A 25,563-nucleotide genomic window follows, 5' to 3' on the forward strand; every position below is an offset into this window, starting at 1 on the left:
CTGACCAATGAAATATTGCGGAATGTGAACCGGTTCCTACTTCTTCCACTTCCTGTCTGAAGAGTTCACCGGAAATGTAAAATGTGTTTGGATTTGTGGTTTGGTTTCGACGTCAAGTATAGAAATCTGCATATATATCGTGAATTCAGACTGTTTGGGCCTTCATATATGTGACGCATTTAACGATACCGCAAACAAAGTTACGGAAACCGTTAACACTTTAAGGTAGGTCTGTTCTGTGTGCCTGTTCTAGAACCATTTTCATTCACTCTCAAAATGTTTCAACCGCGAAGATTGGGAAAAATATTAGTGGATCTTTACACTGATTTCAAAATATCAAGACTCCCCATCACTATCTCTGCCTAACACCAATATTCGATAGGAATTCCATCCACCTCCTTGCATCCCAAATCCTAACCACTTCAGCATGTTCAGTGCTTAGAAACAATATCAACCGAACTCCGGAAAGGTAACATTACTAACAAACAATGGCTGGATCATGTCCACGCCCTCAAACGTGTTGATCATGTAACAGTAATCTTCTCATCTACACAGATCATATCATGTTATATCATTATTTTGACGAGAGGTCTGGGGAGTCTTGCTCTTTATTGGGCGCGCTAACCCTATACGGTATACCCCACCCCTAAGGATCGTAAAGGGGGGTGCCCAAGTGCTAAGGACTGCTGATTAATGAGCGTTCAGCGCTAGCCGGACTGTGACCGTTAAACTGCAATCTAGCCGAGGCCTGGATGTTGCAAGTGATCACTTGCATCAAGACACCTGTTGAAATCAGCCCCAGATTGTTGTAGACACAAAGAGAATTTTGCATTCAGTATGTTCAGATCATGTAGGTAGATTATTCACAAAAACCTTTCTGTACTGGCTAGTGACCAGTTAATAGTTATTGCTGTGTAGTGTTAATATCACTGTAAGTGTGTCTGACCCTCTGACAAATCCAGCAGATTTGCCAACGGTCAGACAGAAGGCACCAGCCTGTCAGTCCCAGTGTCTGACAGCACATTTCATAATGACTTTGAGTTGTTACTTGTGGCATGTGACACTTGTTTGCTGTTTAAAAATCTAATGTTCTTTAATAATTTCACTGCCAGTTATAAGAAATGTTAAATCTGATATGTGTGTTTAATTTGATTTTCTGGGTCCTGTGAATGTTCACTGGGTGAGACATCTGGAATTTACAGGACCCAATGTCCTGTTAGTAGTGTTACTTTGAAACACCATTTGTGAGCACTGACATTTTACATTGTAAACCAAAAGTTACTGTGTTCTGTAATCTGATTGGTTGAAAAACATGATTAAATGGTATTAGATTCCCGGAAACTGAAAGACTATTCACCGCGTATTGACACGTAAACAATTGTTTTGTTGTGTCATCAACAGTGGTGACGTCATTCAAATCATATTGTGGCATAAAGTTAGAATGACGTCACAAATGAGCAACTCCAGATGCTACCATGAGAACCAGCTGAAACGGCCAGTTGATGACACTTCACTGCTGTGTCCGTATTCGATGTGAATGAGTGCAGACACTAAAACCCCTTTGGTTTACTTTTGTGTTTACAATGTCGATAAACATCATGTGTTGGCCAATTTCCAGGTGTTATTGAGTATTTGAAGCATGGGAATATTTCATTTGAAACCTCCGGCTGACGCCGTCGGTTCCAAATGCATTCCCGTGCTTCAAATACACAATAACACCCGGAAATTAGCCAACACATGATGTTTATCTCCTAATTGTAGATGTTAGAAATATAGGGGAATGTTACATCAACATTCACAACAAGACTGAGTGTTGTATGTCAAGGTTTCAAACACAACTGTTTAATTCCCAACATTATGTCACATTTGGCGAATAACACGAAAAATACAGAAATATTGGTAACTGGTCTAGTTAAAATGCTTGGAAAGCACAAGTTACACTACTGCACTTCCTATTGTCCGTATGTTTGAGAAAGACAATCGGTAACTGTAAACAAGAAGAAAACATCAGTGAATAGGTCATCTTTTATGAAGGTAAATTTTGCTTCATAATGTTAAGAACCAAAGGAGGAAATTGTTAAAAAACGCGAATAAATGGTGATAACATGTTGCTAGCCAGTAGCCATTGTGAATGATAAAATGGGAGCGAATGCTCAAAGGCTGAAAATGTTTTCTCATGCTGTGAATGCAGTTGAAGTATTATGTTGTATTGAATTCCAGGTATATTGTTGCTGTTGTAAGAGTTCCAGTCAATATCTGCATTGGAGAAGCGCCGCGGTCTCCAGTTTCCTCGCACCAACATGCCTGCACTGCTTGAACGCCCCAAGATGACCCGTACCATGTACCATGCCCTGAAACGCCACATCCTCAAAGAGAGGGAGAGGAAAAAGCAAGGTTCAAAATGTTATTGGCACTGGCATGAAAACGTAAATTGTTGTATGTGATCTTTCTTTTCATGCCAGCATGTAAAATGTAATGTCATTTTTATTTCTCCCATTTTCCATGGAAATGTTTTTTGACTTAGTCAGTGAGAGAGAGTGGAGAGTGAGTACTGATAGTTAGTGATTTGGAAATGTAAGGGGTTATTCCTATAGGTTATTCCAAGGGATTGATTGAGTGTTGCAAAGGTAATACCCATAGGAAAATAGTCAGAGAAATACTAGTGACTTCTACACCAATGATGTTTTTTCTTAATATTTAACATGAATTTGAACATTTGTAATTGTGAGGTTGGGGTTATTGCTGACATTTGGTTGGAAAATCACATGGACAGAAAGGGGAAGATAAGAATCTATGAATGATATGTATATATACAGTAGGGGCAACATTTTGGTGTTGTTATAAAAAAATTATCCAGCAAGTGCTTTACCATGTAGGGATTGAAAAGCATATGTGCCAGTGTGTGGAAGTTTGTTTACAGTTGATAGGCTTAGGGTTTCAGCATCATGGAGAAGCAAGCTGACTATTCAGTGGGTAAGATCAGAGTAAGAATGCTGAGAAGTGATTTTGAGTAAGGTTTAGTAACTGAGGTCTTATGCTCTCTAGGGGGCTGGATGTTTTACCATCATTAGCCTTGAACCCGGTATGCTTTCAGCATTTTGTCCAAATCTTCAGTCCAGTTGACTGTCCATTTGTTATGTTAGACTAGCTTATGACAAACTGTTGTTGCTCTCTGTCCCTCAGAGCAAGAGCAGGATGCCATGATGGAGAGACTGAGAAAGGAGAGAGAATTGAAGAAGAAGAAAGAAGAGGAAGACAGTCTGACCCTGGAGCAGACAAAAGAACAGGTAGGTGTCCTCAAATAGTATGACATGCGAATGGTATTGAGGAAACTTTCTGTGGACAGTTTTACAAAGGCAGGTTACTGCTTTTGATTCATTTTGAACGACTTCTTGTGACAAATAATGTGTGTGGATTGAGTGTCTTCATATAAATATAACAACAATTTATCACATTGTGATACTAGATACAATAACACCTGTCGTTGCGATGCAGGTGTCGGCATTGGAGGTGAAGCTGGAGACACTGAAGACGGAGAAGCATGACCTGTTTTCTCGCCTTAAGAAGGTTCTACACCAGGAGGATGAGACACGGAGACGGACACAGATCAAGGAACAACAGAGGTCAGTATAATTAACACGTCTCATTGCACAGTAGACACGGTGGGACCAGTCAACTAAATTGTAACAGAGTTGTCTCCCTTTGAAGCCCACATGACTTCTACAAGGAGTTTGAATCCTGGTTTTCCTGGTTATGTTCAAGGTTAGACAGCACCATGCCCTTCCTGGAAGGTTTACACTCAAATTACAGAGGCCCGCGTCACTTTGGGATTTGCTCGACTATCCTGTTGACATGCCATCATACAACTGAACTACCATTTGAAGTGTGAAAACAGGACTTACTCCCTCTGTCACTAGGGTTTTAAACACATGTTGGAATTCTCAGTTTCAGCTTGCATAAAACCAGTACCAACAACAACCTAAAAGCAAAGAGTCTGAGGCATCTTGTGTAACTAATGCCCAGTTAAGCCAGTAAGATTTCAGAAGGTTCAAGGTTCAAGGTGACTGTTCTTCCTACTGGTCTTGAGAAAGTCAGCTTCTCTTCAAAGTTCTGTCAAACTCTGTTGACCCCGAAATTCTCCATTATTGTTGCAGCGAGATGTTGCTGCATGCCCAGCAGGGATTCCCGTCTCACGGCATCCCTGTGTCCGGCCACCCAGTCATGATACAACAGATCTCGGGCAGACCTGCGCTCTATAAACCTCCTTCATCTATCATTGTGAGTCTCCACTAAGTCTGTCTGCTACAGACTCCATCACAGTGACTGGCATGTTTACAGTCTTAGTTGCTATGTGGAATTCCGTTTGAAGGGCCCAGTTATGCACAGTTCATGGCCGAGTGATATGGCATTAACTTCTTTACTGGCATTTGTGATATGACATTGATTGTCTACAATACATGTTTCAGTGATAAGGATTTGTTCCACAAGTATTATGTTGACTGACTAATAATTTTTTTGTTTTATCATTGCTGCCTTTGACACTGATTGGCTGCCATCTTTGTTCACACCACTGCATTACTCACTCCAGATCATTCATTTCTATTATTCTTGGAACATTCCTGTTCCATTTGGTCTCAGTGGTTTACTGATACATGAGGCCCTAATATGATATTGTTTAAAGTTTGAAATTTAGTTGGAATAGCTTTATCCAACAGTAGTCATTCATACGTTATGTTGAATATATGTTTTTTTTTCAAAATACATACAGGAAAAATGTCTGTGAAGAAATGTCCAGTCACTGAAATACTTCTCGGTTATTATCATCAACAATTACTGAAGATGAAAACTTGAAATGTCTGATTTCTGGCTTAGTTCCTCATGTAAGTGAACTGTTGCTAGTGTGTAATGGTGGCTCTTTCTGTTGTAGGGTGTGAAGCGCACCAGAAGTCCCTCACCTCCACCGTCCACCTCGTACCAGGGCTACTCTTACACCCCTGCCAAACAAGCCACCCACATCTACCAGCACCAGCAGGCAGATTTCAGTACGTCCTACCTATATATGGTTGGCAGGCTGCCTGTACATGCATTTGTTTTCATGTATATGTTGGTTTTATGGTGGGTCTGAATATTGCGAGAGAAACAGCTATTGCAGTGCGGTACTTTTGCATCAGCTCTTTCCCCTTGAATTCTCTCATTTGAGGTCACAATGTATGTGTAGTTTATATGAAATGTAAACAAACTGAAGTAGTCTCTTTGAATAGTTGACAAGAAACTTCAAACACACATCAGGAGGAAATAGGGACAGACGTCTTTAGTTTCAAGTGAGTGAATCCAGCAGAAGAACTTGCTTCCTGTGCTCCAGGGGCGGTGGGGTAGCCTAGTGGTTATGATGTTCGCTCATGATGCCGAATTTCCAGGTTTTTTATAAGCACAATGTGTGAAGCCCATTCCTGGCATTCATGGTATTGGTGGAATATTGCTGAAAGCATACTCACTCACTCACTCCAGTCATTTCTTGGAACTTTGTCCACAGAACAAGGCAACTACCCCCAAGGTCAGCCTGTCCATGTGACCTACGCCAGCCAACCAGGACACACCTACCAACAGCAGAGTGTGGTCTACTCAAGCAGTCAATCACCAGCCAGCAAGTACAACCCAGCCAGCCAATCAGCTTTCACCTCTTATCCCAGCCATTATGCTCAACATCAACAGAAGCAGCCAATAGAGAACTACCCGCCAGGCTATGTGATACAGAGAATGCAGCAACAAGGTAGGAACATGCATTGTCTCCTTCAGTTGTACATGCAGTGTTCCACTGGACCATTGGGGTAGTCAAGTGCTGTATGTGTGCTCTATTCACACCATAAGCCTCTGAATCTATACATTGGTCCATCTCTATTTTATTATTGGAATTATTTTAAGTTTTTCCCTATCCTGACTCATGCTTATTATGCTTATCTCCTTCCCCTATGTGAAGATAGTGAAGCACTTGAAATCCCTTGAAGTTCCCTTCTAATTGTTGCGGACATATAATAAATACACTCACCCATTTCCTGCCAATACGTTCACATGACAAGGCATACATGGGTCGGGATATGGTGATATGTTTTCGCTTTAATTTCGGTCCTATAATCTAAATTATGTTGTATTCATTTTTTTTATTGTAATTACCATGCTCTCTATGTAAAACTGATAAGTCTTCTTGTGTTTTGGACACGTTTTTCATCAACTTAGATTTTGTCTACTACTCTGCATCCTTCAGAGAGTCTGCTGTTTATGCAGACATCTACAACAACTACACTTAACATGTCAGTTGCTTCCGCAAACCTACAGCCGTTGCTTGAAGTGCAGTCACTGGACACTGGCCTCTTCATGCAGTGAAGACAAGGCATCATATGCATGCACCCATTCACGGAAGTCTCCGCCATCGACTGTATCCTCATGTCGCAGTGTGGGCAGTGTTCCTTCCATGGACTTGCCGAGTGCTCTCACTCATAGATCCCACTACAAACGCAAGCGTTCTCTGTCTACATCCTCCGTTCATCGGAGACGTCTTCTTTTCGTCGTCTTCATCAGATACAGACTCACATGGGAAAAGAGCAAAGGCACTCATGGAATGGTAGTTGCTCCAGGGATACATATAAGTCGGACAACGATGACACTCACTGTATGGACATCATTCCCCACTCACGCATGCACTCACTTGAGGAAGCCCTCTTCTCAGACTTTGAGATTACATCGTGGATGAAGAATAGTTTGGACTTACTCTCACCATCTAAGGACTCCAGTGAGGCTCACACCTATACGATGAGGAACGAGGACATTAATACTTTGACATTTCTGCCAATTGTGCTGATATCCACCATCCTGGAAACTTTGTCTACAGCCTTTCAGATGGCAACTAAGTATCAGCAACAACACATCCCGGCCTTCATCAGTTCCAACACTCGTGGATTCTGACTTCATGATATGAAGCTCTTCATGAAGTCGCCTGAAGTAGAACTATCATACAAGCCCATCAGCGAGATTCTCAATAGATTCTACTAAGTGGAGGATAAGCAACTGTCAACGAGACTCTCATCTCCAAATTTAACAACCCAGAGAATGAAGAGAGGATGATCCTATCTGCACTTATCATCCAGAAGAAATATCTACAATTGATTTCTAAGCATCTAGCCACAACATCTGCAGGATTGAATTTGCTACACCAAGTTGCACTATCAGCGTCTTCTTGGGGCGACAGCTTTACTAAGCCTTTATATAGAAATCCCTTGTCAGCATCCATGGTAGAATTGAGGATGTCACTAAATCTGTTACTCAGGACTCCGGGGAAGTAACGGGAATTACATTATCAGTATCCTACAAGGCAGCTACAAGATTCTACTACAGGCAACACCACCGCTCAGAAGAGACAAAGCATTTTTCGTGTAAGTCGAGGATCAACAAGACAAACTAGCCAACACCATATCATCTCTGCTAGAGAAAGGTGCATTCAAAAACCTACACCAGGATTCTTCTCCCCAGTTTTCTGGTACAAAAGAACAACCCAGGAAGATGTCATTTGCTTCGTGAAATGGATCGGTGGTCCTAAACATATTTGCTCAGTATATTGTGTTGATATAATTCGTTGGGATTGTACCTGTTCCCAAATCGAGTGTGCTATAACAATTCGTGCGTGAAACGCACAGGGAAAATGAACTTCTCGATAGTTATCAGACAACCCGTGTCCCTCTAGTTTCAAGTGGATCGTTCAGTGGGGCATTCCCAAGTATGCAGATTAGGGTCATTTGTCAGGTCAGGTCTTATGTGTGTTTACCAGTACCACAACTGCAGCACCTCATCCATCCAGTGTATTATCTTGCCAGCATCGATCTACAAGATGCGTAGCTGCACATTCTGATACAACTGTACTCCAGGAAATATCTGAGCTTCCTCTTCAATAGTTAGCACTACCAATGGAGGGTTCTACTGTATCTGTGGCCCTGTGGTCACCAAGCCAATAGTCACCTATCTACATCGGTGTTGACTTCACAGCGCATTTTACCTGGACAACAGCATTCAAGCGTGTCATGGGACAAGTCAACTAAGACTCAGTTAGCCGTCACCATCAGGCTACTAACTCAACTCTCCAACCATCTCCAACTGAATGGATTTTACACGAAGAGGAGTTTCGACTCATCAGTCAGACATTCGTATGCCCCCAAATAGACCCAAAGGTCCTACATTTCGACATACTTCGCAACAGTCAGCTCTGATATCACCATTAAAACGGTGATCAAGCTGACTAAAGTACCAGAATTACTCACCTTACTGTGCTTGTTCAGGTTGGAAAACCAACAATGCAGATTATTGCTCAAGCTTGGGACTTCAATGTCGTACTACAACACCTCACAAGTGATGTCTACAAATCACTAGACCGGACAACACAGCATTATTGACACAGACAGTGCTGTACCTACTTGTCCCAGCAACGGCAGTACAGATGACAGAAGTACATGCTCTGGACTTCAGTCCCACACGAATCGACTCCAGTCATTGTGAGATTGTACATCTAGGACAAAGATGGGATTTTATAGCCAGTAAGTCAACTGCCTGCACAAGAGGACAGACAAATCAATATCCTGGCATTATCTACAGTCCTCAGGCCTCATGATACACATGATTTATCATTATGCCCTGTCAGAGCATACTGAAAATATGCCTCCAACACACAAAGACAAGGAGACGTTTCAAGCGCCTATTTGTCCCAATAACTACTGAGTCACCTACGGAACTATGATGACACTATCTCAGTGTCATCATATTAAAAACATACAAAGCAGCAAGACTTGAACCTCCGCGAGCGTCCATTCCACACGAAATGAGAGCCTTGGCGTCAACACTTTCTTTACACGGGAACTGCTTGCTATCAACGAAAATGGCTGCTTTTGTAAATCAAATACGGTGTTTGCAGATCATTACCTACAGGACACTGCCACGGAGGACGTCACTGGTATTCGGCAACTTGGGCCACTCGTTGTTGCTCACCAACTAACGGTTTCGCAGAGGTGCTGAGTTTCACTCACCCATTTATCATGTGACTTGTTGAGACCAAGACGCTCTGTGGAGTGTAATGGTTGAGAGTCCATGCACACATCTTGAACAGGCTAACATGAGTGATCTGACTGATCTTGATTAAGAAATCTTGACATACAGTTACATTAGACCCTATCACAATGCTAGGTGATCTATATATCATCACGTTCCAGTCAACGAATGCTTCAAGGAAGACAAGTTTGACTGGATATGATTCCCCCCCATCTCACAGATGAATACAGGAAGAACAGGTCCATACTGTCACCGTTATAGTTCCCAAAAGGAGGGAAAGTACTGGACGTACCTATATGGCAGCCATCAGTTGCCAGCGTTGCCTGACCCACTGTTCTTTCCATCAGACTCTGTAAGCATAATAATCAGGAATCAGGAAAAGGAAAAATATGTAATTTTATTAAAATTGATATCTTATCCTGACTCATGATGTCAAACCCTTCCCAACTGCCCCCTTCTCAGACCCTCTGAAGTCCCAATAATTCTCGTGTTTGGCTCATGAGATTCGGAGAGAGTGACAAGCATGGCTGGTCATGTGAGCATATTGGCAGGAAAGGGAGGCTTCCTATGGGAGAGTGTATTGTGCGTCTGCTTCAATTAGAAGGGAACTTCAAGGGATTTCTAGTGTTTCACTATCTTGGCATGTGGGGAGGAGATAAGCATAATAAGCATGAATCAGGATAAGTATAAAATATAAATTTTAATTAATAATTTACATAATCAGCTTAACTGAAAGCTCTTAAAAATACCTACTGGGTTACATCCACTGTTCTTCTCATGATATCAGTTCATGATATCAGACTTTATGATATCAGCTTCATGGTGACTGCGACTGTTCCAGTGATCTTTGACTGTTATTTTCGGTGATTACATAATGCTGGTGTGCTGGTGATTAGGTGCGCGACTGAGGGTGCGGGTTGGAATCCTGGATGGGACTCAACCCCAAAAAGTACTAGAATTTGTACTTTACTAAGAAAGTAAAATCACAAATATGACATATGTTGTTATTTTCTGCATCTTTTCACAATCCTTCATGAAACCAATTCATTTTCTTCCAGCTTCTGTATAGTACAAATCACAACAAAATATCTACTTCCCTAATTGCTGACTTACATATGCCTTGCTGGTTCTGGAATTACCTGTTTCATTCTGGTCTACATGCACTTCTTCACGTACATAAGTCATACACATCTGGTTGCTGCAGACACATCAAAATAAACCTTACTTGACAGATAAAGGACATGACATATATTTTCATTGGAGTAAAAGCAACCATACTTTTCATTCAGCGGCGGGCTACATCGCATCGCCCCACAACCCCGGCATCCCCATACAGCAGCCCTTGGAGCATGCCAGCCAGAAATCCTCATTCAATGAAGAGAAGTACAAGATCCAGCAGGTGGGAGTCTGGAGATTCTGCTTTGATAAGTTCCCAGTGATCTGTGAAGTTTTTGTACCAATACCCACTTTCCTCAGATGCAGCCTAATATGAAAACCTAGTTGCAGAAGCCAAATGCCAGCTGCAATGAAAAGGAGAAAACGCGCTTCCAAGGTTTTGGTAGACACATATTTTGTCAATGAAAGATAATTACAATGCAGATGATCAGTTTAAGAAGCTGCATAACAACAACTGAAGCGCATGTAAAGTCAATTTAATGCTAGTACCTATAAATACATACTTCAACCCTACATCCTTCGTCGGCCCAATTGCCTTGTGGTAGAGTGTCTGCCTACAAATCTGAGCGTTGTAGTTCAAAATTTGCTAGGAAAAACATTTGCACTTTGAGTTTAATCTTGCATGATATTTTTCAGTTGATTTCGAACACTCAGATATCATTTGAATGTTGATGTTGAATGAAAGTTAGGAAAAGATGATTGCAGAAAGTAAAACTTGGGAAGAGGTCTTACTATCGAAAAGTGAAACCTGGGTAGAGGCCTTTCTAGCAAAAAGTAAAACCTGTCCCTACAAAACAAAAACCTCAAATGCACTTATTCTTGGAAAACAAGAGACGACCTAATATAAAGTGAGAAGCACACTTCAGGTGTATATAATGTGTTGAAATGCCAGACGTTTCGATGCACATATACATATTTCCGTGATATAGAACCCATGAAAGATTTAAACCACATGAAGCTCTGTATTCATGCTTGACAAAAACCCCCTTAAAAAGTCATTGTTTTAAGAGACCCACAGTATGACTGTCCACTTAGGTAGAAAATGGTGGTGTTATACGCTGTAAGTCTTTATGGGTATTTTATTTACAAGACTGATATATTGCTTTTCACAGTGGGTACTGTTGTGCATTGTGTCTATAATGACAGTTATGTCTGTGTGTATGTTCTATACATGCAGGAACTGCAGGAGACACATATATGTTCGTGGTGTATGTCCCTGTGTACAGTGTTTCATCATTGTTCACGGGAGTAGTGGAATGTTGCTGTGTGTCAAGCTGGGTCAACTCCTGATTTCAGGTTCGTGAACAGCAACGGAATTACCAGTCTGAGGCATGGCCAGCAGGGGCATATCCCTTCCCAAGGGTGAGTACATTATCACTAGGTACACACTACACTGTCAGTATACTGCTGGGTCAGCCACACCCTTGGGAGACTAACAGAACACAACACTGTCGGTGCACTTCACACCCACAGGGGACTAGAGTGACACTATACTAACAATATTCTCCAGTGTCAGCCACACCCCTGGGGGACATTACACTGTCAGTTTTATTTTGGCCAAGGTGTCTCTAAACTGTGATTCCTCTCAGATTTTCAACATGGCTGTTCTGGACGCCATTTTGAAAATGTGTGTACTTAGTACTGAGAAAACGTACCTTTTTCCTCAATATTTTTACTTCTTTTTCTTTATCTGTGACATTTAATGCTCAGGTACATTCTACAGGGATCGCAGTTTCTGCGGAAATCTGTGGATTTCAATGCAAATCATTCGATCTTAATTTTCGTCTAAATCCGGGGAGAAAATGTTTATGGGGTGAGGTCCCATATCAGTGTCAAGTACCCACATCTGTGTCTCTTTGGCCATCAAATTTCCGAATGTGCCACAACTTCTTTTCATACATTGTTGCAGCCCCCAGACTCCCAGCTGATCTTCAACTGAAATCACTTTCACCTATTGACATCTCTGATTGTAGCCCAGACATTTTCTGTGTTCTATGCATTCAAAGTCTCTGAGCCTGCAAGACCTGACCTGAAACTTTTTTATCAGTGATGCCAGCTGCAGTGAAAGGGGCTGAATATTTCAACCTGATTATAAACATGGCTCTGTAGGGTGTCTGATACTTTTTGGCATTCTAACGCTAAGGTTATTATATTGTTAGATGGGCTATTGTACTGTTAGATGGTACAACCATTAGATAACAAGTACTCCCATTCAGCTGCTACGATTCAGTTCAATTCATCGAATGTGACTCATTACTTTAAATTGTTGATAACCATAATCACCATTTAGATTTAATATTTAGATATCTATTAGAATTATTTCTACACAGCAAGAACCTAATTTTGACTCTAACCCAAGCAGTTTCTAGCCCAGAAATAAGGTGCAATACGACTGGTTTGATGCCTGGCTAATCATTCAGTGAGAACTGTTGATGGTAGACTTTGCCAGATTGATGAATGGATATCACGCTGAAAGGCCTTCTGAACCCTGATGGTTAACTAATTTGCGGTTTTTACTTGAATGAAAATTCAATCAAATTGAAGGTTGAACATTGAAAATTGAATTGAGTTGATGTCTGGGTGAATTATTACAGCCCTAAAGCAGATTTGTTCATTATACATTGGTATCATAATGACTGGGATACTTGGTGTAAACTATTGTCATATGTTGCTCACATGCTGAAGCTTGCTAAAACACTGAGTGTATGTTATATATGTAATGAGTTTTGGTTTGGCTTCTGTTGCTGATGGTTTGTCCTCACACTGTTTAAGAAGACTTAGGCTTGCTTACTGATCATGCTGATAGTTGAAGGTGATGGTGTTACTTGCACCTGTTCAACTCCACACTACCACTAAAGGGGCAGATGTTCCCATGGCTACTAGAGATGTGTATTACAGGTACATTTCCTTGTACAGAAACATACCTACACAAAAAGGCATCCCTATGTTTCTGTGTACCCAACATACCAAAGACAAAATCAGAATACAGAAACGTACACAAGGATGAGTCCATTCCGCTTGGTGCCGTTTTCTTGTTTGGAACTGTGTCAATGTTGTATTTGATTGTATTACATAAGAAACAAGCATACACAGTAACAAACATTTCACAATGCACAATACCACTTGCAATCTACATATTGTTTCATTTTTGGTTTGGGGAATATTTATTCATGCCCTGTTTAGGGTAATGAGTACATTTCTGTATTTTGACTTTGTTCAGGGTACATATCTGTAAGCAGTAAGCTGCTTGGGGGTATATATCTGTAGTACTCGTGCTGACAATGACCCTCCACTACACTAACTCTGCTTTAGAAGTAGCCTCATCTGTCAGTGTTTCCGTTCTCAGGTATAAACCTGAAAATCGATAGTATAATTCGTTGGGGACCAGTAAATTGAAGACCAGCCAGACACTGTGTCTGGTGAAAAAACATGCATTAAGTAAAAATATCATGGGTAAGTGAAATGACAGCCTTGTTTCATGGTCGCAAGAATTGTTATGTTTCAAGTTAAGAAAAACTTTAATATGACAATTGATTTGGCAGTTTGTGATTCGTCAGTGTAATCAGTCATTCAGAAATTTCAGTTCAATTATTATCACCTCAAATTATAGCTTATAAAGTAATGATCCAGAGAAAGCCAGTGTTTTTCCGATTGTCCAACCACATATCAGAATGTTTATATTGTTTTTTATTAATTTGTTAGCAAGTTAATATGCTATATGATAACAGGATATGACCGACAAATTTCATTCATGACAGGTAAAGTTTTAGGTGGCCAGATACAGAGTCCGATATGTATTTAAGTCAGCGGAAACACTGTCGTGGATGGGTGCTACCTTTCTGCGATATGCACACTGGATCTGTTCATCTGTTGGAATAATATGAGGAAGCAAATAGTTGTCTGTTCATGATAGAAACAAGCTTTGATACAACCATCCACCTCATGCCATTACAGTCTTTCTGGGTTCAAGTGAGAATGATGAATGAGTCACAACTCGAACTAGGAATAAATGCACAAAACATGGTCCAGTAACCTCTGTACCCAACAGGATCTGCAATCTGATGTTCTATGATGGCTTACAGAAAAAAACATCCTGTAACATTGTTTTCTTTTCATGCTTCACACGGAGGGATAACAAATGGCAGGCGTATAGCGCAGGCAAGGGGGTCTGTGTTCAGTCGCACCGGAAGTGAATGCCAGTGCTGTACCTCCAGCCATTTGTCCACCCACCGTGTGTATTCCGAGTTATTTTATAATTTGTTGTTTGCATTTGAACCCAGTGGATTTTACAAGTTATGTCAGATACTGTAAACCTAAGAAAATATCTTAACAAATGTTTTTGACAACTGAACAGAACAACATTTGGGAATGTCCAACGTATGGGCGAGATTGTATGTCAGGAGAACTCAGTGCCTCTGAAATGTCTCTCATTTATTTCAAATGCTTTTTCAATACCAGTGAGATATAGAGAGCTATTTTGACACAAGTGGTTGGATAACCAGTAACTGTCACAGAATACCCCATATTAGCAAGAAAGGTTAGAAAGCACTTTTCCAATATTACATTGTGAAAAGGTAACTGCATCCGCAGATTCAGATAGCGCTGAGTAAGAGCTATCTGTATCTGGTGCTAAGTCCAGGGCGTCTATGTAGATGTAGTGCCCTGTATAAACAAAGATGTTGTACACTGACTGATCTGCCCAGCACTGCCTCTACCATCAGGTTTGAGCCGCCACAGCATCTGTCCACGCTGCAGTGTACATAGGAGACTATTGCACCACGACACGTGAAAATTCTGTTCCCAGACATTTCCTTAATTTCTCTAATGCCAAGTAGAAAAGCCTGCTTTAAAACTGTTTCTTTTCACTATTTCAAGGAGGCCAACTTGTTTGTTCTACAGATGATCTTGCCCAGTTTGTGAAAAGACAAGTGTCAGAGAAAACAAGACAAAATATTATGGATGTCAGCTTTTTTATTCTATATACATTGCTTCTGGGCTTTTCCTTGCCCCTTTGTCAGCAAGACCCCAAGACAGTTTAGCTGGTGTATTTGATGTTAATATTTACGAGAGTGAAGAAAATTAGTAGTATGCAATAGATGCATTTTCTTTAATGTAATTTTCCTAATTGTGTGCAAGCTCATCTGTATTATGTTACAATAAGCTGGTGTGCTCTGGAGTAACCTCTGATATCTCTCTGTCTATGTAGTTAGTGGAGTGTGCTTGCCTTGCAGGGCGGGCTGCGCAATAAGGCGCCTCAGATGACAGGCCAGCAGCCGGCAGCAGCAGCCATGTTGCAGCAACAGATACAAGTCCAGCAAGCCGCTTCCTCCAAAGTACATCAGTGACCTTCATTCCTCACCTAATGCCCTCCAGCATTCCTTGCACTCTGCTACGTTAACACTGAGTCTGCCAAAGTCACATGATACAGTGACCTTGACCTCTGAGCAGCACTAGGTGTCACCATTCAAATGCTTTTTCATAGATTCCAAACTCTTGTGCTAAGACTGCTTCCTGTAACTGGCTTCAGAGGTCAAGGTCATTGTCATGTTGCTGAAATGCTTACAAGGAATTCTGGGAGCATTTGTTCAAATGCTTGCACCCACATGCACGCACATTGCGTCAAAATGTTTGAGAGTACCCGCCCAAACATTTACAATGTTAGATCATTAGCTAAACATATTGTTAAACTGGAGGATGATGTTGCAGTCTGCACATAAATTATAGTTAAGTTACATGCTGGAGTTGGTCAGCAGTGCCGCCGTGGGTGACCAGCAGGCACTTGTTCTGTTGACAGATGCAATTGAAGCAGAACTATTTGAAAAAAAGTAGTTCCTAAAATAGTTCCCCAAAACACTTGATATTCCTCCCTGTTGGTGTGTCAGTGACATTGAAAGGGTGTATCACAAGGGGAAGGAGATTAAGGGATGTCTTAGGCAGGAAGGGGTAGTCTTGTAGTTAAAGCTTTGACTTGTCACACTGAAGATCCAGATTTGATTCCCCAGATTGGTACAGTGCATGAAGATCATTTCTAGTGTTCCCTGCTGTGACATTCCTGGAATATTGTTAAAAGTGGCATAAAACCATACACACTTAAGAAGGAATGTCCACGTAACGTTCTGACTATTCAGGAAGGGAACCTTATTAACTGTTTCAGGATAATTACACCATTAGGAAGTAGCAGATGAATAACATGTTATCCCTAGAGGACAGGTTGTGAGTCAGTATGCATACCTACTGATATTCAAGACTACTCCACTGCCCCATTGATGTGGAGAACAGACTTGTTTACATGTGATACTAACAGCAGTGAAAGTTTGTAATGCATTACATCTAAGGAAGAACAGGAGAGATGCACAGAGTCTGGGTTTTGTTTTTACATGTGTGATATGTATTACATCTATTGAATGGCTGTGATGATAATGTGTGTTATATCCTTGCAGGGTAGTATAGTAACAGGGTACCCTGCCCGCACACAGGCCCCGGCCTCCAGCACCTACCAGCCACCCACACAGGTACAGTCTAGGCAGAGATTGTCGTGCCATGCATTAACATTAACTTACGACTATCTTAGTGCTAAGAGTGCTTTGAAAATGTAGGTCCTGGTTATCTGTCTTTCACACCTCACAAACTCACCGTCAGATTCAGGCAAGAAATATATCAGTTATGGTGTTTTAAATTACTTTTGGCCAGGATCACATTAAGGTCAAGAAAAGGCAAATGTTGTGGAAACATAACAGGCATTGATACAGTATATTGAGAAAGATGTGTTTGCTCTCTATTTACGTAAGGTGATGAGGACAACAAACCATGATGGACCCAATGAAGCTGTCACCATGCATTAGCAAACATATCCTACAGATGGTTTAGTTTTAGGCCTAAAACAACATTCTGAAATGTGCACACAAAATTACACAGACATTCACAGGTTTTGTCCATGCATTGTCAGAAGACATGCACTTTTTACAACTTTGATCTCATTGAAATTTTGTGTGCATGTTTGTTATTATATGGACGATCAAGCTTGTCAAGTTATCAAGTTAGGGACTGTCTCACACCACACCAAGCAGACTCACTGCTAGACTTGTGAAATACTGTGCAATGTGGTGTAAACTCTGACTTTCTTTGTTTCAGAGCACCTATCACAGTCAGCAGTCTGGGAGGCCGAACTGACCAGGTAGACATGCTCAGCGTGGGAGTGAAAGCTGATGAAATACTAACAGGCTGACAGGATGTAGAGCTAAATGGGATGTTAGATTGAGGCTAGACATGAGAATAGACATGAGGATAGACTCAGCTTAGTGAACTCTTGTGACTGGTCAACATAAGAATGGTTCACAAACTGGGACATTAACTCCTGTGTGTTGTCACTGACTGACAGATGTATCACAATGGCCTTGAGGTAGAAGGTAAAGTTCATCAGAAATGTATATAAATGGTGTGTGTTCTCCATGGATATGTGCAACATGCAGCGTTACATCTCCACACAGATGATACAGTCCACAGTTCTCCATAGTTGTATAGACTATCGTGTCCAAAATACCTGCCTGCCCGATCACCTGGGACAGGCTATTTTCAACAATGACTGCCAGATTCTCAAATTCATCTGCCCGATGGTCAGTTAAAAATTTAGTCATGTATGTGAAGATATTTGTGGGCATTTAAGTTTTGGTCAGGCCTGGCAAGTTATACATATAGCCAGCCCTGTGATCTGGCTTAGGTTTTTAGGAGTTTCATACCCTATGACTATGCCTCTAATCTCACATGTTAAGATTCAACAGTGTCCTACCGATCAGGCCTTTTAAACTGATTGACCATTTCAGCTGGAAATTCTTTTACTGTTTCAAAATTAGATATTTGACATCTGAACAACAATAACTCGCTGTATTGGAAGGTAGGTTGAACATGGACTAGTAACTGGGCGCGTGTTTTGCACATTGGTGCTTAGAAAATGAGACTCTATCTTTGTGGTAGAAACACAAACTGCTGGAATTGTTTTTTTCTATGACTTGTATCAAGTCTGCAAGCACTGCCTTTTGGCGCTTCATCCCCTGAAAAACAAGCATGAAGCTTTGTTTGTTTGTTGTTTAAAATAACACTCATCAGTATTCCAGTTATATTCAAAACTGGATCAGACAATCCAATCATCAACATCATGAGCATTGTTCTGCACAACTGGAAATGGATGAAATATGCCAACCAAGATAACAAGCTTTACCAACTTATCCCTTTAGTCGCCTCTTGAGGCAAGTATGGGTTACTGAAGACCAGCATTATCCAGGTCTTCCTGAGTCCTTTGGATGTGTTCTGACTCATTATAGCTCACCATGACAGCATCATGATGTTTGTGTTGCTGCTTTATTTTTTGTGTTGTTGCTTGTTTTTTGTGACAAACTGTTCCGCCATTCTTGGTTCCGTCGCTCCTGGATCAGTCCGAGTGTGTAGCTGTGATGTCAGTTGATTTCAGTCTTACATGTGTTCATTGTGGCTTCAAATCCCAGTTTTGGTGTTTCTAGCTTTGCTTGCTTTGCCAACAAAAACCTGCATCACTTTGGATTTTCTCACCTGATGCTGACTTGTTTTGACATGGGTGAAATACCATTCTGAACGACATTAACTCTTTTAACTGACTCACTCACTTACAGTTGTTAGTATATTGTTATTGTTTATTGTTACACCATGTTTGTTCAGGATGAAGTGTCTTTAATGTTATATCCTCAACAGTACATGGATGGCTCTGCTGGTCCCTATGCCAGTGACAACCAGAATCTGCTCTGGGCAAGTGGGCCAGTATTTTCATCCATTCTGTGGAGAGGATGTTAAACAAAGTGATTTAAAACATATACCTTCTTTATATACCATTTTAAAAATGTAGGGGATATTCCATTGTGTGTGCATGCCACTAGTGCCAATGCATGTGGGTAATAACATATATCCATACAGATGAAATGTTTCCAAAGGAATGGAATGAATTGTCTCATTTTCCCTTAATTTCTCTTCATCATCTGTTTCCTTCTTGGCTGCATCATTTGCATTTTATCAATCTTGTAAATCCAATATCCCTACTTTTTGTAGAGTGTACAGTTTACAGATCAAGGGTCTTGGAAAGTGATAATTTTTGTGTCTGTAGTATTTTATTCTGTTTGTGTATTTCTATTTGACATTTTGGCCAGCATACGAAAGTAGAGAAGTTTACATTTGACAGTAAGTATCATATTTAAGTTTCATTAATACTCTGGCTGGTCATTGTTCACTTAGTGTCTGATCCTAGTATGGTTAACTCTTCACTAAACAAGCAGATGAATAATCACAATGTGTCCATGAAGAATAATTCACAAACCACAACTGACTTGGCGTCCTGTAGAGGCCATTTTATGACTTTTCCTGTTTAATAGGAATTTCAAGCAGTTATCATTTTCGGTAACGTACCCTCAGCAAGAAGTGTATGAAATGTCACACTGGATGTGTTCACTGCTGGCTTGTTGTGTCCATATTTCAGTATTTATGTGCAGTCAGGCTGATTCAGAGTTTGTCAGTCAAAGAATGAAATGGACAAGAAATACAGTGTCAGTTTTGTTTGTTGTTTATGCCTCACTCGGCAATATGCCAGCTGTATGTCAGCAGTCTGTTAATAACGGAGTCTGGACCAGACAATACAGTGATTGACAACACAATCTGCACAGTTGTGTCCGTTCTGTATTATATTATCAGCATGAAATGTTGTCTTGTATCTGTGTTCTAGAATCGCTTGCTGTTTCCAATAAACTCCTTCCACTCACATCTAAATGAAATAGTGATGGTGATAAGGTCAAGGGTGTTTATTACAAGGCTGTCCATATTTTTTTCTGTTTCCCATATTTTCATTCAAGTGAGAAATGATAAAAGATTTATCTCACTTGTCACTGAAGAGAATTATGCCATGGTGGGTTCAAAAAAGAAGGAAGCTAATCCTTAAAACTCTTAAGAAACAAGTTATCTTCATCTTTCTTCATCTGCATTTACATTAGCTTGTTTAAGAAGCAAAGCATCTTGATCGACTTCTTTATTATATTTAAGTACTTTTATCAAATGATTTTAACATGTCATAAATAATTTACATAATTGAAAACAATGCTTGTATTTAATTGCCCACCGAGAAAATCATTTATGTATATTTGCCCTCCCAGATACCAATCAGAATGGAGACAATGAAAGGTGCGTCCATTCCTCCTACACAATGGATTTGATAACCTGGTTGTATATATTTGTCATGTAATATTTGAGCTGTGTATCTCAATAAAATACATGTTTGTCATCATCAAGTTTGTCCATTCATGTTTAAAGGTTACTTTTGCAGCAGTCTCGGTTACTGCTACAAGCTTGGTGTGAGAGTCCATTGAGAGCGTGGAATGTGATAAGTTTAAATAAGGTAAATGATGTGTTTATTTGTTGTTTACCTCTGTACTAAGTATTCCAGCTATATGGTGGGGGTCTGTAATCACTGGACCAGACAATCCAGTGATCAGCATCATGAACATCGATCTATGCAATTGGGATATGATGCAGTGTTTGCAATACTTTAATTTACCAGCTGGCCATCAGGGCCTGCTATTATCCGCAGGCTTTAAAATCTGCAGGCCCTGAATGAAATCTGCAGGCCTATCAGGTTAAAGTCAAACCAATAAAAACAAAACAGACTACATTGTACACAGTTTCCCAGTGTTTCTACAAAATTACGCGAAGCCTATGGCACTCATAGGAGTTTTTATTTGTTAGACTGGTGTTGACATTCCTACACCAAAGTGTACGTTAGAGTAACATGATGGATCGTTGATGATTCCCGAACATTAGTAAAGAAAAAAGTGGAAACATTCCAATTGAAAAATAATTGACCAATAATTTACTGAAGACCATAAAGGCCTGCACATATCTGAAACTACCGGCCCCCATACATTAACAACTGGTGCTAGGCCTCTGGGTCAGCGGTTATTTCGAATGCTGATATCATGACATGTCAAAGAAATCTGACCACCTGATCCTGTAAGTATCCTCTGAGACAAGCATTGGTGGCTGAGGACCGATTCTAATCTTGACCTTCATGTGTTTAATGTAATAGACAGCATTTTGTGTTCTGACTCTGCCTGCCACAAATTTTTATATATTTGAAATTACTGATTTACCGCAGATGTAATAAAAATTTCTTGAATATTTTTATTTAAATAACTATACCATCTGGTGCATCATGTCATAAAAGTGGGAACAGCTAGGTGCTATCTTAGGTGCCACAAGTTGTGTAAGCAGAAACCCGTGATCGTAGGTTCGAATCCTGAATTACTTCCTGTTTCCTCCTACTGAAAGCTGACCAGCGATGATACAACTGGAAACAGTTCAACTTCTCAAGGAATGTATTTCGGATAGCCTGCACTGATGTTCAGGAGGAACATCACACCTGCTAAAGACAACCCTCATGTAAAAACCCGGACTGGGCTGTCCTGGTGATCCACTCCTCAATATAGCCATTACCCACCCAATTGAAGCGCATGCATCCTCGATATCTCCAGAGTATACCTTCCAACAAATCTCCACTAGACACTGGATGCATCTACGGCTCGGTCTGAAAATTTAATTACCTCCCTTTGTTGGCTCCGCATTCTCACAGTAGCCAATCAGCTAAGTTGCTGTTACAACTGAACTTGCCAGTGTCAATAAAAATAGAGGTTGTGACTGCGAAGGTTTGTTTGCAGTGCATCTCAGATTTAGGGGAAATCATACAGACACATTGATGGGTCCGAAAATTGAGAAAAAAAACACATAAGCAAGAACTCCTACTGTCTCTTTCAGAGAACTTGTGCATGGTTCGTGTTGCCAAGTTTAATCAGATATTTTTAAAAGCGAAAGTGAGTTGTAATTGGTTCGCTCAACTTCCCAGCGTATACATCTGATTGGATAAAAAGCCAACCAATTAAGGGAGGTAATAAATTTATTGGGTTTAGCTGTAGATGCATCCAGGGTATAGTGGAGACTTGTCGGAATGTATGCCCTGGAGATATTGAGGATGAAGAGGAAGTAGCATTAGCTTTTATTATGATGAGGACAGAACAAGGTCTGAAATGTATTCTAAGAGTGAAATGGGATGAAATCCAGAAAAATTCTCTATGTTTAGCATTAACCAGCTGTAACTGGTGGTTACACTGATTAGTACTGGTGTCATATCCACAAAAGAAACTGCACTGGTCAGGTACTAGTTCCAATTGTCCACCATTTTGGTATAGTCAATGGCATTGTTTAAAGTGACAAGTGGTTGTTGTAGTGAGAGAATGGTAGCAACGTAATTTTGTAGAAAACGTTTATTTACATATTTACAGAATGTACATGGCCCATGTAATGGTTCAGGAGCCGACAATGTTGAGATGCTGCTGCTGGCTAGGGAAACAGGAGAGGTGTGACTCTACAGGGATGAGGCGGATCAGGATTCTGTAACAGGAGGAAGTGAACATGTTAAAAACTGAACTGACTGATGCACCATTCGTCTATACTACTACAGAATAGAACCATAATCCTCTTTAGACTCCTAGCACTTACTAATATACTAGGCTGTCTATAGCAGGCTTACTGCATGAGGAAAATGAACACAATTATACCAGGTACTCTGCCACTGTATGTTTTACAACACTTTAAGCAATGTCTAGAACAATGGTGGAGGAGTTAACCAAAATAATACACCAAAGGTAGTGAGTGATATGTTGCATGTCCAGCCTTAGACAAAATAGTCATATTTCATTACTGTTCAACATCACACACGAGAGCTTGACAAAGTTGTGACTTTACATGCACAGTGACGCTTGTTTTGCTGTCCACAGTGTCATGGACCAGGTCAGTATCCAACCATTGTACAATAGTGTGTACCTTACCTGTTTGTGGGCACCTGGAGCTTAGTGTGGAGGAAATCCTCCAGCTGAGATAGCACCTCCCCACACATTGCTGTGGACAGCTTGGCTGATGTCTCCAATGTTGCGAAAACACATGGGTGGAAGTTACCGCCCATCGTCATGTTCTCGTCCGAACACACCCGTACCATGACGACCTGGACAATAATGAAAAAAGTCACAACTTTCACCCACTTGTACATTTGTATGGATCATCGAGGGGGTTCATGCCACTAGTCATTGTTACAGTTAAATCAGGTTATGTCAGCCTGATATTGAAACTCAAAGGTAACACAAATGATACTGAAAAATCTCAGCACACTTAAGGGACACAACTCTACACAGCTTATTGTGATAGTAGCTGGGAAACTATGAAAATAACATTTTGTCAAAGAGTGGCTTGTGTTTTTTGCAGCTTTCTTAACTACTAAAACTAAGCATATACACAAGATGTTTGATGGCAGCTAAACCATAACCAGCTGAACTAGTTAATCCATGGAGTTATAAGAGATACCGCAACGCTGTTGGTTACAAATTTTGGACCTAAACTTTGCACTGTTTTGGCGACTGATCTAGGCAAAAAACGCTTTTATTGTGCTCATTATATTCTTTTTTGTTATGTCCCAGTGTTAGAGTGTCAGTTTTCAATTGTCACCCATTTTTATATGAAATCAGACTCTTCAAGTCGGAGGAATGAAATTCATGTAATAATCGCTTTATTTTTATTAGGTGTATATTTCTTTTGTTATTACATGTTTCCGAAATGCGACTGCAATGTTTCACTAATGTTTACCCACAGTACACTTTGAAAAATACACTACCACAACATGTCATTGAGCATGTAACGCTTCTAGTATGGGCAAATAATTATGTCAGTGGTTGTTCATAAAACTGAATCAGGCTCTCTATTAATGTGAATGTACCTACAATTTTAATGTTTTGCTCTTGTTTTATCATCGGTGGAGTACTTAACTAAATAATTAGCAGTAAAACCAAGGAAAGAGTTTAAGTTATTAGTTCATACAGGAGACATATTCAGCTGTACATCTATTCCTATAAAAGTCTCACCTCTCTGCTCGCCTGTACGCCCTTCTGAACCAAGCTTGTCAGGGCTCCTTGGAACTCCCTAGGGACCTTCGCCAGCGGCTGGTTTGTGTAAACGGTGACGACAGACATGTCTTGAAGAACGATGTGCAAACTGAAACAATTCTAGCTAAAGGAGATAGACAATAACTTGATTATTCACGATGAAGTGTCTTTCTTATGTACAGACTGACTCGATCACGATGAAGCACTGAGAGAGCGACGCGAGTGTCCAGTTGTTTATACACTCTCAGCTAGCGCCGTGTCCGGTTGGGCTGTTGTTGTACCTATCGACGCGGATGTGTGACGTCACGTGGGTTTTCCAGGTATCCCGGACGTGGTTCCGAGGAGAGCTGTGCTGTGGGAAATACGTTCAGCGTTAACCCATCGCCACACCCCTTGCTGATATACAGTCACGTGACAAATGTTTACTAGCGTTCTATGTCAGCGGCGTTGTGTGGTGTTTCGGTACTTCGATCAATGTATGCACAGCACTCTGATTTTTCAGCGAACTGATGCAAATGTGACCATGGTTTTCTATGATAATGTTATGAGGCAAAGTGTACCCCATATATAGTGCACCCCATATATAACCTCCGAAAACTGCTACCAATTCGTTGTATAGAATCACGACTACTTACGTGGCATCTCGTGTCGGATACAGGTGCATACATCATTTTCACCCATTATCGAGTGTCATGTAATCCACTTTCACATTAACACTGAGGTGGTTGGGGCAGACGAAAATGTGGGTAAGATTAACTTGATCTTCTGTAGGCTTGCCTCAGAGGGCACTGACTTGGTTGACACATATCGTCGTATGTGTAGATCAGTGTTCATGATGCTGATCACTGGAATGTCTGGTCCAGACTCGATTATGACAGACCTTCACAGCCATAGATATATTTCATGTTTACCTTTTCTGCCACGCTACAAAACTTCCTAGCTTTACAGGACACGAGACCCGGCAGTACAGTGTAGCATATCGCCGTCAGCTCCACGTGCAGCATGATCCGGGGTGGAGGTAGATCCGGGTCTGCAGCCACAGCAGACTAAATATTGTATATTGCATGTTGTGAAATAGATATATGGTGTCAGCTACTACAGGTCGCCGTGATGCACCCGCAGGTAATATAATATTACAGACTACGGATTTCCGTGACATAGATGTAATCGTGCTCACAACCGGTCGCTGTGATTTGGTTGTACTATTCATTCACATTTCGACAGCCTCAAACCATGTAGTTAAGTGGTAGCTCAACTCCATCTGTAAGTAGGAGGTCGATGTCACAGTGTAGACAACACGCCACAGTAG

The 25,563-nt window shown here is 40.8% G+C and overlaps 2 protein-coding genes across 3 annotated transcripts; one reads left to right on the forward strand and one right to left on the reverse strand.

Annotated features, from left to right (window-relative positions):
• Positions 1 to 47: 47 nt before the first annotated feature.
• LOC137286701 (G protein pathway suppressor 2-like) lies at positions 48 to 20,557 on the forward strand. Of its 2 annotated transcripts, XM_067818684.1 has the most exons (12): positions 48 to 225; positions 2,221 to 2,394; positions 3,184 to 3,287; positions 3,496 to 3,623; positions 4,155 to 4,278; positions 4,928 to 5,042; positions 5,534 to 5,770; positions 10,377 to 10,486; positions 11,560 to 11,625; positions 15,495 to 15,596; positions 16,704 to 16,775; positions 17,395 to 20,557. In XM_067818684.1, exons 2-12 carry the CDS (start codon positions 2,301 to 2,303, stop codon positions 17,431 to 17,433), a joined length of 1,191 nt encoding a protein of 396 aa, XP_067674785.1. In that variant the 5' UTR covers positions 48 to 225; positions 2,221 to 2,300; the 3' UTR covers positions 17,434 to 20,557. The 2 variants fall into 2 exon arrangements, with proteins under 2 accessions (XP_067674785.1, XP_067674792.1); XM_067818691.1 differs by lacking the exon at positions 15,495 to 15,596 and having other exon boundaries at positions 68 to 225.
• Positions 20,558 to 20,947: 390 nt separating this feature from the next.
• LOC137281644 (macrophage migration inhibitory factor homolog) lies at positions 20,948 to 25,563 on the reverse strand. The gene is made up of 3 exons (XM_067813058.1): positions 24,234 to 25,563; positions 23,151 to 23,323; positions 20,948 to 22,713 (listed from the first exon to the last, which is right to left on the reverse strand). Exons 1-3 carry the CDS (start codon positions 24,339 to 24,341, stop codon positions 22,629 to 22,631), a joined length of 366 nt encoding a protein of 121 aa, XP_067669159.1. The 5' UTR covers positions 24,342 to 25,563; the 3' UTR covers positions 20,948 to 22,628.

This window comes from Haliotis asinina, chromosome 1 (genome assembly GCF_037392515.1).
Source record: "Haliotis asinina isolate JCU_RB_2024 chromosome 1, JCU_Hal_asi_v2, whole genome shotgun sequence".
NCBI classification, from domain to species: Eukaryota; Metazoa; Mollusca; class Gastropoda; order Lepetellida; family Haliotidae; genus Haliotis; species Haliotis asinina.